Consider the following 13,685-nt stretch of genomic DNA (forward strand, 5'->3'; position numbering starts at 1 on the left):
CATTATTCAGATTCCAGGATGTAGGTAACACTTTTTTATAGGATACAATTTAGTCTATAACATTATTAGATGAGAACTTGCCCTCAGACATGCAAAAGATGCAAGTTTCTCTCTAGAAAGACTACAGTTCTTCCATCAAAAACCCAAAAGTTACCTGACAGCCTACAAAAACTGATAGCTTCAGGGAAACCCAATAGTATCTTACTATTTTCCTGTATCATCCCAGAATGCTAATGAAACAAAGAAAGAGATGAGATCTCAGTGAACCAGAAACTGCTGAAATCCAAGCTTCAGCTGCCTAGGAAGTGTGATTGTACCTAATACTTTCAGATAAAAAATAAGTTTTCACCTTGGCAGCCCCCTTCAGCTGGTACATGGATGGGTCATCTGCTGGTTTGCTGGCAGCTCCTTTGGTAGCACCAATGAGATCAGAAAGGGCCTTTGCAACATCCTTGATAGCATTAATCAGGACAACCTATAGGAATGAGCAATAGCCATGAGGCTCAGCCAAGAAATGTCAGCCTGGATGAACGCATGATTTTTAGAGAACTGCTAAACAAAGCCTAGTAGTGATAGGTAAAGACACAAATATACACAAATATAACCACCCTCCCTCTCTCTACCCCAATAAAACATATAACATTCTAGAAAAGGAAAAACTGTGTTTATAGCTACAGTATTTCATACAATCAGTCAGTTTGTAAAAATGATTATTTCTTGTGAAGAAACTGAAACGCTGATTGCAAGTAGGCTGTTGTTCCTCTGAACTTCTGTAAGAGGTTTACTTTTCCCTATGTTCTTGTTGATGTTCTTCAGATGACAGCAATTAAACAGACTGATTATACGGTTACAAACTACCACTACATACCAACTGTGAAATTCGCTACTAAAAAAGCTAGTGTACTTGCTTCAGCTAGATGTTAGAGGGAGACATTACTTTAGGGAAAAGAATGTTGAGTCTCCTTAAGTGGCCTTACAGAATTAAGTGCCATATGACTTAGCTGTCATTAAGGTCAGGAAAAGTCAAATCTAGAGATATTGCTTCCTAAAACCAAGCTCAAGTAGAGAACTCCCAGACAACATACAGACACTACAAGAAGTTATATACAGACACTAAAGCCTTATTAGATAATATAGGGTACTATTGAAATAACTTCTCCAAAGCCTTCTCCCTTGTGCTTTCCACTTACAGAAAATGTGCTAAGTATTTTTCCTAGGTTTCAGAGCATTTGTTCATCTTAAGAAAAAATATTAACACATGCAAGAAAAATAAAGCTCAGGGGAAAAAAAAGGCACAGTCAGTTATCAATAACTGCATTTCTATAGCATTATATAACTGCAACTTCCTTCCAAAGCTGTGATTCTATAAATGCTAGTGGGCCCAGCATCTGAAATGCAACATGTAGATGCTGAGCTTAGTGACATGGTTTAATGGTGGGCTTGGCCGTGCTATGTTAAAGGTAGTACCAGATAATCTTAGAGGTCTTTTCCAACCTAAATGATTCTATGATCTTTTACGCCTCTTTTTAGTTCATTGTAACTTTTATAGAAGTAAAGTCCTTGCCACTGTAAGACATCTGAAACTCTATCACTTCAGTTAAAGTCAGTTTTGCTTCCACAGAAAAATGCTGTGATGGTATTGTGTGCTAAAGCTATTAGAAATGCTCCATTTAGGACAAATGATGCACTTAAAATTTTCAACTGGCAATATAAAATTGCTCCCTCAAATACCTACTTTTGTACAATAGCTTTTATTCTAGATACTACATTCTCAGCTTTTACATAGAGAGTAAAACAATGATAAATCTTTTAAATTTGCAAATATGTTACTAGTTTAAGGAAATCCTCTGTTAAAAACAAGAAAATATTTCCAGCAGTGTGTTTTCCAGAGAGGAACATCTTGGAAGTTTACTCCATCACGGAAATCATGCAAAAGCAGAACACACATCCCTTTCAGAGCCCTAAGCAAACAAGCAGACTTTTTCAAACCAATTTGCCACCACAGGCACATCTGCAACAATTGTCAATCTCCATTTCACCAAGATCCCAAGAAACAACTGAAGAAATATTTGAGATAACCTACACTGAAAGCTTAAGTTACTGCATCAAATTAAAAAACTCAGATATAGCTATAGAATGCTGAGAATTTAGCCTATGCAAGTAACACAGTGCCTAGCTCGGCTGTAAGCTCAATAAATAGCTTTAAAGTGATGCAATGTATTTACAACAAAGTGGTAACTCGGGAGTCCCATCATAACATAGCAAAAACAACACTTTGCCAAAAGCATCCAAGCTGTAACACACCCGTGAAATAAAACCAGAAGTCTTATATAAAGGCTTGTCTGTTTCCACTCGGTGTTCTAGACTCGTGATTGTATATTTAAAAATGAGCTATGTCTCACCCAGAAGAGCCCCAAGAGAGATAAATCCTGCTGTCTTGCTTTAAAGCACAAGGCCTGTAAGGTCTTATCAAACAAAAAGGTCCTTTAGCCTCTTTTTCAACTTCTGTAAACCCCTTTGGTCTATTTCAGAGTATCAGAAAAACCTTAAGACATCTCACCTGCGTTTCAGGATCATCTGATCCCAGGCTAGCTGCTCCCAATTTTACAACCTCTGCAAGTTGAGTGATGGTGTTAGCTGATGACTGAGCTGCTTGAGCCAATTTGTCCTGACTTGAGGCAGCACCAGAAACCAACAATTTTGTATCTTCAACTAGGGCTTTTGCTGTTTTCAGAATATTTTCCCTAAAGGAGAAAAAAAAAAAAAAAAAAAAGCAGGCAAGTGAGTAAAAAGGAGAAGAGGAAAAAAACGTCTTTTTCAATGTTATGCTGACTAACATCTTCATAAAAGAGCTGACGTAAGTCATCACACCAGTCATGACAATGTATCACAAGCCAGCTTGCTATTTAAAAACAAATAAATAAAATAACAAGACAATTAAAACGGCAGCATTGTATTTATATAATATTATATACAAGGCAGTTCACTGAAGTTACCTTGTCTTGAAAAGAAATGAGATAGGGAAATCTTGGAACAAAACGTTGCATTTTAACACTGAAGAAAATCAAGCCATGCTGTGAACAAACTAACAGGTGTCAAACGTCCACCTTAACCAGCATACCATATGGAAATGAAAACAGTCGTTCTGACAGAGGGAGGCAGCAGCAAGAATGGCCAAAGGAACAAACAACATGACCTTATCAGGGCTCCCCTTCACCACAAACTAAGTTTTGGCACATCAGGCAAACAAACCCACAGCAACATTCAGATTAAAAAAAAAAAAAACATTTTGAGTATACACTTCACAAATGACACAAGTTAACTGAGAACTATAATTGTAGCCATATAAAATGTCTACCTGGAAATTTTTGGCACCTGCAGAAAAAACCAACAACTTATTTTCTAACTCACTCACTGTAACAAACGGAGAGACTCTCATTCTAGGGTTGTGCTTCAGGTAAGCTTTAAGTTCCAGTATTTGCACCATAAGTAACACACATTATGAAACTAAAAGACTGGTATAGTACAACCATTTAGCCTTCATTTACCTTCAGTAATCTAAACTAACAAATATCCTTATAATTCATAGCTTCAAGGAGAAAACTGTTTGAGGCCAGTCTTCAATATCTACCCATAAAGCAACAAAGAAAACATTAGCCTGGTGAAGTTAAAGAGAAGAAGCCCGGACTTTCACTCTGTAGAACAGCAACAAGTAACACACCATCATATCTTGCCTCTTTCTTGAGCAACTAGTAGCGAGTCGGGAAATAAATACAGGCTATCTAACTGCTGTGTTGGCCAGCTAGGTTGCTAAGCAAAAATTCGGTATTGTGTCTGTGAAGCCCTGAGTTTTACTGCAAAGGTAGTCAAGTCAGATGGCATAAATCTCTTAATGTGTTGAAAGACACTGAGATTGTTATATTCCAGTTGCTACTAGAAGGAAAAACTGGCTTCTCTCCCAAAGGAGAAAACATGTGGCATAGCTGTGCCATTTCTTTAACTGCTGCTTACATCAGCATTAACCATACGCAGTGTTGAGCAAGAAAAACTAGCAGACAGTCATAAACAGCTGTTGGAAAAAAAAAACATATAGACAAGATTTGTCTTCAATGTCATGGACAGTGATTCTCCCTACTGGGATGACAGTGCATGGTAGTCTATACAATGAAACAGTTTAATCAAAAACAAAAAAAAAGCCAAAATAGTGCTACAGATGTGGTTGTCTGTTGGAAGAGCTCTTGGCAGATGTTCTCCAACTGTTAAAAATACTTTCCTCACAGAAATAACCAAAGTGAGGTTTGCTGTCCTCTACCCATAATCTAATTTTCCTATTTCTCTTCTCACTCCACTGCTTCATTTGACTGCATTCCTGGGAATCTAGAAAGGTAGAAAATTTATCTCCACGTGCCTTTTGCTTCTGCCAGTTCCATTGTTCCCCTGTGCTCGCACTCTTCTGTCTTTTTCAGTTACACTGACCTGTGGTCTGCAAATGATTCGTTGTTTTCAGCATTAAGGGTTCCAGCAGTAGCAAACATGATAGTCGTGTCTAGATCTGCAATTATCCCAGACACAGCACTGGCTGCAGTAATACAGGCTTGCGTGCCTTTGTTTCCTGCTTGAAGGGCAGACAAAACTAAGGAGACCTGGAAACGACAATAAAGGAACAAGGTGGTCAATGAAACGAATCGTTTTTGTCTGATAGGAGTTAACAAACCCTTTTTGTCTGATAGGAGTTAAGTTTGCTCTTCAAAATGACTGCAATCAACATTTGAAACTGATCCTGCACAGTTATTTTGCAAACTTTAACAAAACTCTCCTTTTCCTTTCTTGCTTTGTGTGTGCATTAGTCACATACGTTATGTTTTCCACCATAGGAAGCCTGTTACTAGCCTTTGTCATTCATGCTAAGACAGGCTGTCTCTTGATCAGGCATAATACGCAATGAACAAGCAGATCATGAAGGTCTTATCTACATCTGCTCTGAGTATAAACAATGACATTTGGCTATCAATACTATAAGCAGTCGTCTTCCTTATTAACTAAAAGAAGAGAAAAGCTTCCCCTGCTACAATAAATAAGAATTCCGATTATCTTGCAATACTTTGTATTGTCAATAAAGGGCCTGGCTACATTTACTTCAGGGTCACTTTTCCATCTCTCTGGTACTGCTCGGTAATATGATCACGAGGATAAAAAAAATCTCATTGTGATTCAATGTTGTCATACAGACAATAGTAAAGGAGGTGAATTTCTGCTGGCTGATGTTACACAACTGCTGCTGAGCTGAGATCCCTCCTATCCCTTTTTGGTAAATCAACATTTGGCAGAAAACCTGTGAAGAAAATAATGGCTCCACGTCTTGTACTGTAGTCACAGTGCAGTCCTACAGTGCTAAGACATCACTGCCACTCCAGTTCAAACAGTCACTTGAAAACAATCACCATCTGGTAACAAACATCTACATCCAAACGATACTTCAGTCCAAACAAGTGCAACCTACATATGCAAGCTACGCAAGGCATCTGCAGCATGTATTTCCAAAGACCAAGAAAACCCAGGCAAGCTGAAAATGCTAAATGCATGAGAACAGCCCAGTTTTAAAAGCAGAAGACACCGATGAACGAAGAACACGTCCTCAACCAACCTCATCATAACAATTGTTACTACCTACATGGACTTACTGTTTCCAGGGAAGTATCTTGTAAGACACAAGTGGCATCTCATGTCTTGGGGACCAGATTTGGACCACACTCCCTCCAGTATGAGGTTAATGTTTTATTATAAGTTAGAAACAGGACTGAGACTTATCTAGTACATGAACTGTACCGAACACTTGAAAGAAAAGAAGGAAAGTAAGAACCTCCAGCAATTCAGTCAATATCATAGTATAATGGGAAGTTTAAAAAAAAATATTTCCTGAACATACACACAACTTGACTGATTTACTCCCTGGTGAAGTCTAGTAGACAAACTCTCGGGCAATACAGATGGATGCCTTACCTTTTCAGTCACAGCACGAGCGCATTCTATCAGCTCCCTTTTGGTGTAACTGTCTGTAGGACAAATCTGGAGAGCACCAGCTTTTTGCACAAGAAAAATACAGCCATGACCAAGTTCTTGCACCCGAGTCTTGATCTGGAACCCTATCTACATGATAAAGGAGGTACAGGGTAGAAGGGAGCAAGAGCAAAGTAAGTAAATGTCATGCTGGTACACTGTGTCAACACAAATGGAAACATGTTCACTCTGGTGATTCCTTATTACCAAACTTCTGCCCATCACTATATTTTTGGCAGAGATTGGACTGATTTATTGTCATCTACTCACATAGCCCCTACAAAAGGCTTACTGATAAAACTGGAGAGCTAGTGAACCAGACCCTGGGAAAGAGAACACATCTGTAAACCTAAATTGGTGAGCATAAGACATTTATCCAAGCCAAGAGTATTTAACTGAAGCACACAAAACTTCACCAAGAAGTCTGCATGCATTTGAGTAATGCTATTTAATCTCCCAAAATCAAAAAGCAAAAAGAAGTTGTTGTCAGCAGGAGCTGTCTTAAACGTATTTATGATGGGTAAAAAGTAAACATTTGCTCTACACTGTTGAAATTGGGTTGAAGAATACATGACTTGATTCATTCGTTTTTGAATCTCGCACAGATTCTCATCTCTCCAGAAGTAACTATGTCCATATGCGATATTGAAAACTGAGCTACTTCTGATTTATTAATAATTATATAGCATAAGGTGTGGTGTCCCTGACTGGAAATGTGTGCTAGTTCTAGCACCTGCAAGTATTGAGGCATATAATTTTGTATTTGGATTAATATGTAAGCAGGACTCACAGCCATTAGTATCACAAATGAAATTATTTCTACTTCAGGCAAAAAGTAACGTGCAATGGTCATTCAATTTAACAATATAAAGCTGAATGCAAGACATTGCTTTTCATTTAGCCACTGATCATGAAGCACTCAAGTAGTCTCTCAGTGGTGAAACCTAATTACAAAGTCAAAATCTCTGTGGAGATCTTTTATCTAGATAACCTGATACATCTCATGATGCTAAGATACCCTCTTACCCCATCTCAACCAAGTTCTTCTATGCTCCATAACCAGAGGAATTCAATGAAAAGAAGAGAAAAATTTATTTTTGCTCACAGAATATGCAGCACCTACTATAGCTGGTTAATCCAATTGAGGCAAATAGTAAGCGTGAGGAGCTTAATACCATGTAAGGAAGCCAATCCTCCAACATTGTTTTCTGATTCTAAGGTACGAAAGATGCCTGGCAGTAAAAGACAACTGTGCTCCTACTGTGTCCACACCCCGCTGTCAAGATGCTATACTTGAAAATAAGTACAGGAAGTACATTTTTCCAAGTATAACAGGAAGTTATATTTGAAATCTCTTACAGGCAAGATAAATAAACATATTTGTAATTCATCAGATCCTATGAGATAAAGAAAAACTGTATAGTAAATAAGAGCTTTCTCTGTGTTTGCAAGTTGTCTGTAAGTGATATCCTCAAGTGATTTGGAGAATTCTGACCTGATCTACAGGATTGTTAACTATAATCACAAGCTGTTGATTTTTGAAGCTGGATAGAGGTTTTCACTGAAGATTTCTATTCTTTCATCTTACACCACTTTCTTACAACAAATTGAAATGTTATTCCTTTTGCATAATCCCTAATGCTTGTTAAACATCTGCTGATTCATAGCTCTACTAATAGAAAACTTATTCCCTACAGTAAAAGAATACCCATGTTGACGCCACTGTGTGCACAGAATAGAGAGGTCTAAAAGCTGCAGACCTCCTCTGGTTCAGCTGTAGCTGCAGCCATTCGGCCCTGGAGAGCCAAATGCCCATAGTCATTGGTCATTTGTGATGCAAGTCCTCCCAACTCTTCCGGGTTAGTAACCGACTTAGTCATCTGAAAAAAGAACACAAGCAAGAGAGAAAGAAAAATGACAGGCATGAGAATAATTTGTTAATACACTCCAGTTTAGAAGCACACTCATTTGTTTGGCCACACTGATGAAACAGGGAAAAATGCTTGAAGTATAAGGGAGTTGTCTTCCAGCAATAATTCCGTGAGGAAACCCAAGCGAGCATGCTTTATTAGAGTCACAGTAACCAGGCACTCGCAGAACATCCGGAGTAATCAAAGAGCAGCAGTTAGATCTGGTAATTCACCCTTTGACATAGCAGGGCAATAGGCCAGCTACACAGTTATTCACACTGAATAGTGATGTGGGTTTTGCCTTTCAGAGCCACCTTATGTTGGCAAAAGTGAAGTAGCCTATATCAGCCTCAGCCCGTGTGGCATAGGAGCATAAAAATGGAGAAAGTCCCAGAATCAATGCAAAACGTGTCTAAGACAGGAGAAAGAGTACAAAGAAATAGCCGCATATGCAGAATGCCATGGTACAGCATCAGTATAAAAGATGGAGCATCTCTCTAGAAAAAAACCTACCTTTTAACAAAACTATTTCTTCTTTCTCCAATTTATGTTAGCAAAAGCCATGAAATTCCATCCTTGGGGCAAAACTAGTTTTAGACAAATTCCTACTATTAACAAATAAGCTGTCACGTCATAGAGAGCAGTAATATCAACATTTCTGGACTGCAAAACCAAACAATTTCTTAAAAATCATCTCCACAGGAAATTCTTGCAAACATACACTAATAATCCGCCATCTCTCTTAAAAACAAACGAGGTATTCTTCAAAACTAAAAACATTTTATCATAAACAGTATAGTGAAACAAACAGTTTCAAATAAAGTTTCTTTTGTTCTGTTTTTAAACCCAGATAAATCTCACAAATGAATGAAAAAACAATTTAACATCTTGAACTGCATTCATAATATTACAGTGATCTGAAAAAACTGATGTTATTTCATGGGCTAAGTTAAATTACAGCACACACTGTGAAAGGGTAACCTGCAGTCATCAATAAACCTAGGGCTGTATTTCAGTAACAAATAATCAGACTGACTAAAACGAATATAAAAATATTTTCCCTGTATTTCTAATAGAAAACAAACTAAATAGAAGTATCTTTGTACAACAGCTGCAACACAATACAGAGACCCAACACTCCTCTTCTAAAGAGCAACCTTATCAGTACACCAGTAAGGTCCACAAGTGGATTTAACAAAATCATGGCTTCTTTTATAGAATTATTGCTAAATAGACAAGATTATTGGGAAACAGCATTACACAGAGTTACTCAACAGCATGTAAAGAGTTCCATGATGTTTATGTACACAAAAGAGCTTTTACTCAGGTCTAGCCAAATTTCTTACCATTTCCTGTGCTGTAACAGCAATGGCTTTAGAGTATTTCACCACAGTGGTCTGATAATCAACAAATGTTCCCTTGGGATCCGCAGGTGTGCCTTCATCCAGCTGCAGGAATGTGGAAAAGTTATGGAAAAAGTAAAAACCTCATAATAGATAGCAACTTCCTATATAATATTGAAATTATCTATGTATTTTTAACAATCTCGCTCTTTCCAAATATGCAAATAAAGACAATGCACCAGGGAGATATATATATATATATATATATGGAAATTTAGAAAATGCTTTATCCTATTTTGTGGAAATGAAATAGAGCCTGGTTAAAGGAGATTTCAAGTGGAAGGCCAACTTTCCATGCAAGTTCATACCAACTTTTGTTGTTCTCCACTAATGCAGAAATGAATGTGTGAAGGCTAGATTTATTCATGAGAAAAAAATATTTTAGATTCCCAGTTCTGCACCCCTTTAGAACAAAAAAAGAAAAAAAGCTCACTTTTTTGGTTCAGCTTATTTACATGTTACAATTGCAATGTTCCAGTATGACACCTTTCAAAAGACAGCAAGACACCTCAGGCTTTGCCACTTTTCCCCACAGGCACTAGTCTGCTTCAAGGCTGGACGCTAATCATTTAAAACACTAACTTAAAAGATAAATAAGAAAAGGAGGACAATTAGAAATATAGCTGACCTATACTTATGACCTTTTTTTTCACTATCAGCATAGTGCTAGACAAAAGCATTCCAAAACAATTCTAGTAATCAATTACTACCTAGTTCAGTAACGTGAACACCATCCCACATCTCAGTTTGAAAAATAGCACGTATCGTGAAGTCAAACAACCACTGAATTGTTTGTTGTTGCATATCAGTTACCACATAACACTGAGATGAATTAGCTGTAACTTCTCCAAAACCCTACATTGTGGATCTGCTTTAAGTGCCAGGGAAAAAAGGATGCTCTTTACTTCTCTCCTCACCTTGCTCATTGCCTCTGCTATTGAGTCTACCATGCCTCCAACCATGCCTACTTCGCTAGCAGCTTCATTTAAGGTAACCATAATATCATCCACAGCCTCTTTCATCAGTTGAGCTGCCTCAGTGATTGCATCATGTGTATGTGATGCCTGTAACAAAGAGAACAAGATAAAAATCAACATTCTGTAAGAGAAAGACAACAAAAAAGCCTGTATGATTTAAAAATAAACAAAACTTGAAATATGTGAAAATCTTATCTTAATACAAAGACTCTAATAAAATAAGTTGGTAGAACCTGTTGTATAAGGGTCGCACTGATCGCACCAGGTGTCTTGGAAACACATGCTCTACTGGGGGAATGTGCCCACTTTATAAAAGGTGGGCTGCACATACCATATGTCTTGGAAGCACACACTACACCTAATTTGTAAGTATCCTAAGGCGCGTATAATTTATTAGTATCATAAGGCACACTGTGTGTGGCTGCTCTATAAGGGACTGCACACAGTGCTCCCAGTATCTTGGAGGCACCTGCTGAGCCTGCTGTATTAGAGTCATGCGCTGAGCGCCTAGTCTCTTGAGGCACAGTGCGCACACCCACTCTATTAGGGGCATACACAGTGCCCTGGAGGTGGTGTGCTGCACCCACTCTAACAGAGGCATGTACAATGCACCCATTGTCTTGGAGTCATGGGCTGCACCCACTTTGGAAGGGGTGGGTGCAGCATGCCCACTGTCTGCCCCCAATAAAGCAGGCATATGTGGCCCTTACAATTCAGGCACATGTAGGCCTAAAGACACTGGACACTCTTCACATGCCCCTTACAGAGTAGGTGCACACACCCATTTCAAGGACACCTGCCTGCTGCGCACAACCCTAATACAGTAGATGTGCTGTGCCCACCCCTTACTGAGCAGGTGCACAAGTGCCTCAAGACACAGGGCACACTGTGCCTGACCCTTAGTGAGCGGGTACACACTTGCTTCAAAGCACTTGGTGGGCGGATCTTTTCATTTATCCCATCTCTGTCCAAGTGTATTCCAAACCCCATTTTTAACATCCCTACCATCCATGACTGTACCACAGTCTATGTCTCCATAGTAGTATTACAGCACCAACTTATTGACAATTTCACCTTGTCATGCCCACTTCTTTGGCTGCATCACTGCAGGATGCATTTCACCCTTCTTCCTCTCGTGATTTGCTTGTTACGCACAGTGACTATACCTTGGGATTTCCTCCTCCTTCCTTAGCTGCATACAACATCTGTAAGGCAGATTCTGCAAGTGTCTTGCTCTGGTCCAACACTGTCATCTGTTGCTGATGATCGAGAGTTTTGGATGCCACACCAACTGCAGCTAAAACCAGGGGTTCAAAGTAACTTGCCAGCTGTGTAACCTAGGAAAGCCAAAATAATCTTTTAACTCCATTTCAAAACTAAGATGAAGAATGGTACTCTTTAACTAACATACATTTATAAAATGTAGGACTGTACCTTGTGCCCAAGCTGAGCTGCTTCTCCCCGTGCTGCGGTAGCTATAGGATCAATTAGGTGGCCAATTTCCTGAACAACTGATGTTAGCTGTTCCTGTAGAGCCTAATACAAAGAGAAGTTGTCAGTTACTGTTACAGTTGTTCACTTATCAAGTCATACTGTACCATAACAATCAGACTGACCAACTGAAATATTTCCAACTGTTAAATGACCAACTACACCACAACACAGAAATCCACGCTGTCCATTTGATTTCCATGATCATTTCTTCTCCTTTATCCTTCAAAATATGAAAACACTGAGATAGGCCCTGCTGCTCTTTAGATTGCTACGGCAGGTCTAGGGAGGGAAGGGAAAGACGGCTGCCTCCTACTCCAGCTGATAGTAGCAAAACATCTGCCATTTATCATTGCAATGTGACCGCCCCCCCCCGCCCCAAACAAGCAAAGCAAACAAATAAAACACCTATTCTTGCCCTGCAAAGGGTTAATACTGCTGCAGTAATCAGGAAAAAACAGCAGGAGCTCCCATTTAAATATGGAGACATTTTTCAAAGCAAACAATACAGCACAAGAGCTCTGCTGTAGACTTTGAAACCAGCAGCTGAAATTCATCAGTAGTGAAAGACAAAGGTGACATCTCAGAGATGTGGACTGATCCCCGAATACACTCTGTGGGACAGAATTCTAAGCACATACTAGTGGGTTCCCTAAGACGAACACTGGCTTTCAAAGTTTCAAAAGCGGATCGTGTCTTGGCAGCCAGGATTTAGCTCATTCTCATGCAAGGCAGGAGAAAAATACTATTTTTCCATTTAGTTATATTTCTATATTACTTTGTAATTAACTTGCTATTCTAAGTACTATTTCCATTCAAAATGACAGCTGAGATGACTTGATTATTTCAATTAAAAATATACCTATGAAATATTTCCTGTAATAGCTTATTTTATACAGCTTCATTTAGTCTGAAAGGTTTCTAGTATGCAGCATTACAGCCCAAAAAGACCACTGGAAAACACAAACAGATGTAATTTCAGGAAGCAACAGTACAATATGACACCTTGAGGGGAAAAATCTTTTCAATGAGAACATATCAACATTGGTTAAGGAATTCAGTTACTTAATGACAAAACACACATTAATAAGAAGGACATTGAAATTTAAATCACTGCACTTCTAGCAATAGATTCATTTCATAAACATCCTGACTTCCACAAAGCCAGACACCATAGAAACATTAACTAGCGCTCATATCACCAATGGAAACGAAAGCAATACACAGGTGGTTCTTAAAAATAACTACTTTCACCAGTACTGGTGATTCTGTTACCTTCCCAGAAGCAAAGCACTTCAGCTAGCATGTGATTTTACCTAGAAAGATTCTACTAAGAAAAATCCTTCGCTCAGGCTCATTCAGCTCATTCTGCTGAGTGCTCAGCTTTATATGTTCAAACGCAAAGGAAAGAAGCAGGGTGAGCGAGGCTGCTCAGTGCTCCTCCGTTACTGTGCTATCTCCCTTACCTCCACTGATATGTCATCTCTGGTGGCCAGACTCTGACTGACAGCTGCAAGTGAGGCCTGCTCAATGTCTCTGATGCACCTGTTGATCCCATCAATAGAGTAATCACATTCGCGCTGGCCTGGGGCCTTATCCCTGAAAGACAGCAATAGTAATTTGAGCAGGATGGGAAGGAGGCAGGCTCTACCATGAACGCACACCAGCACACTTCATTAACTGATGATACATAAAGCACATGGGAGGAGGACAACAAGGACCTAAGTGAGCTCTGTAGAACTGACAAGATTTGATTTATGTACCAAGTACTCCAAACACTTTGCAAAAATCAGTACAAGGGCTGGAGACACAAGGGAGCACGGAAGGAAATATTCCTCGTTACACAG

At 39.0% G+C, this 13,685-nt stretch overlaps 1 protein-coding gene across 7 annotated transcripts in view; it reads right to left on the minus strand.

Moving 5' to 3' along the window:
* TLN2 (talin 2) overlaps window positions 1-13,685 on the minus strand; it is a 227,399-nt gene that overhangs the window by 85,154 nt on the left and 128,560 nt on the right. For all 7 annotated transcript variants that reach the window (XR_014588799.1, XM_083850954.1, XM_083850952.1 and 4 more), the window contains 10 exons: window positions 13,305-13,437; window positions 11,782-11,883; window positions 11,514-11,684; window positions 10,288-10,434; window positions 9,314-9,415; window positions 7,818-7,937; window positions 6,001-6,147; window positions 4,477-4,643; window positions 2,561-2,744; window positions 350-475 (listed from right to left, as the gene is read on the minus strand). Coding sequence is in view for 6 of the 7 variants with exons in the window: in XM_083850954.1 (XP_083707080.1) it covers window positions 350-475; window positions 2,561-2,744; window positions 4,477-4,643; window positions 6,001-6,147; window positions 7,818-7,937; window positions 9,314-9,415; window positions 10,288-10,434; window positions 11,514-11,684; window positions 11,782-11,883; window positions 13,305-13,437 (1,399 nt within the window). In the remaining variant the exon portion in view is untranslated. The remainder of the gene's footprint in view (window positions 1-349; window positions 476-2,560; window positions 2,745-4,476; window positions 4,644-6,000; window positions 6,148-7,817; window positions 7,938-9,313; window positions 9,416-10,287; window positions 10,435-11,513; window positions 11,685-11,781; window positions 11,884-13,304; window positions 13,438-13,685) is intronic.

The sequence above is a fragment of the Anser anser genome (genome assembly GCF_964211835.1).
Source record: "Anser anser genome assembly, chromosome: 10".
Taxonomy (NCBI): domain Eukaryota; kingdom Metazoa; phylum Chordata; class Aves; order Anseriformes; family Anatidae; genus Anser; species Anser anser.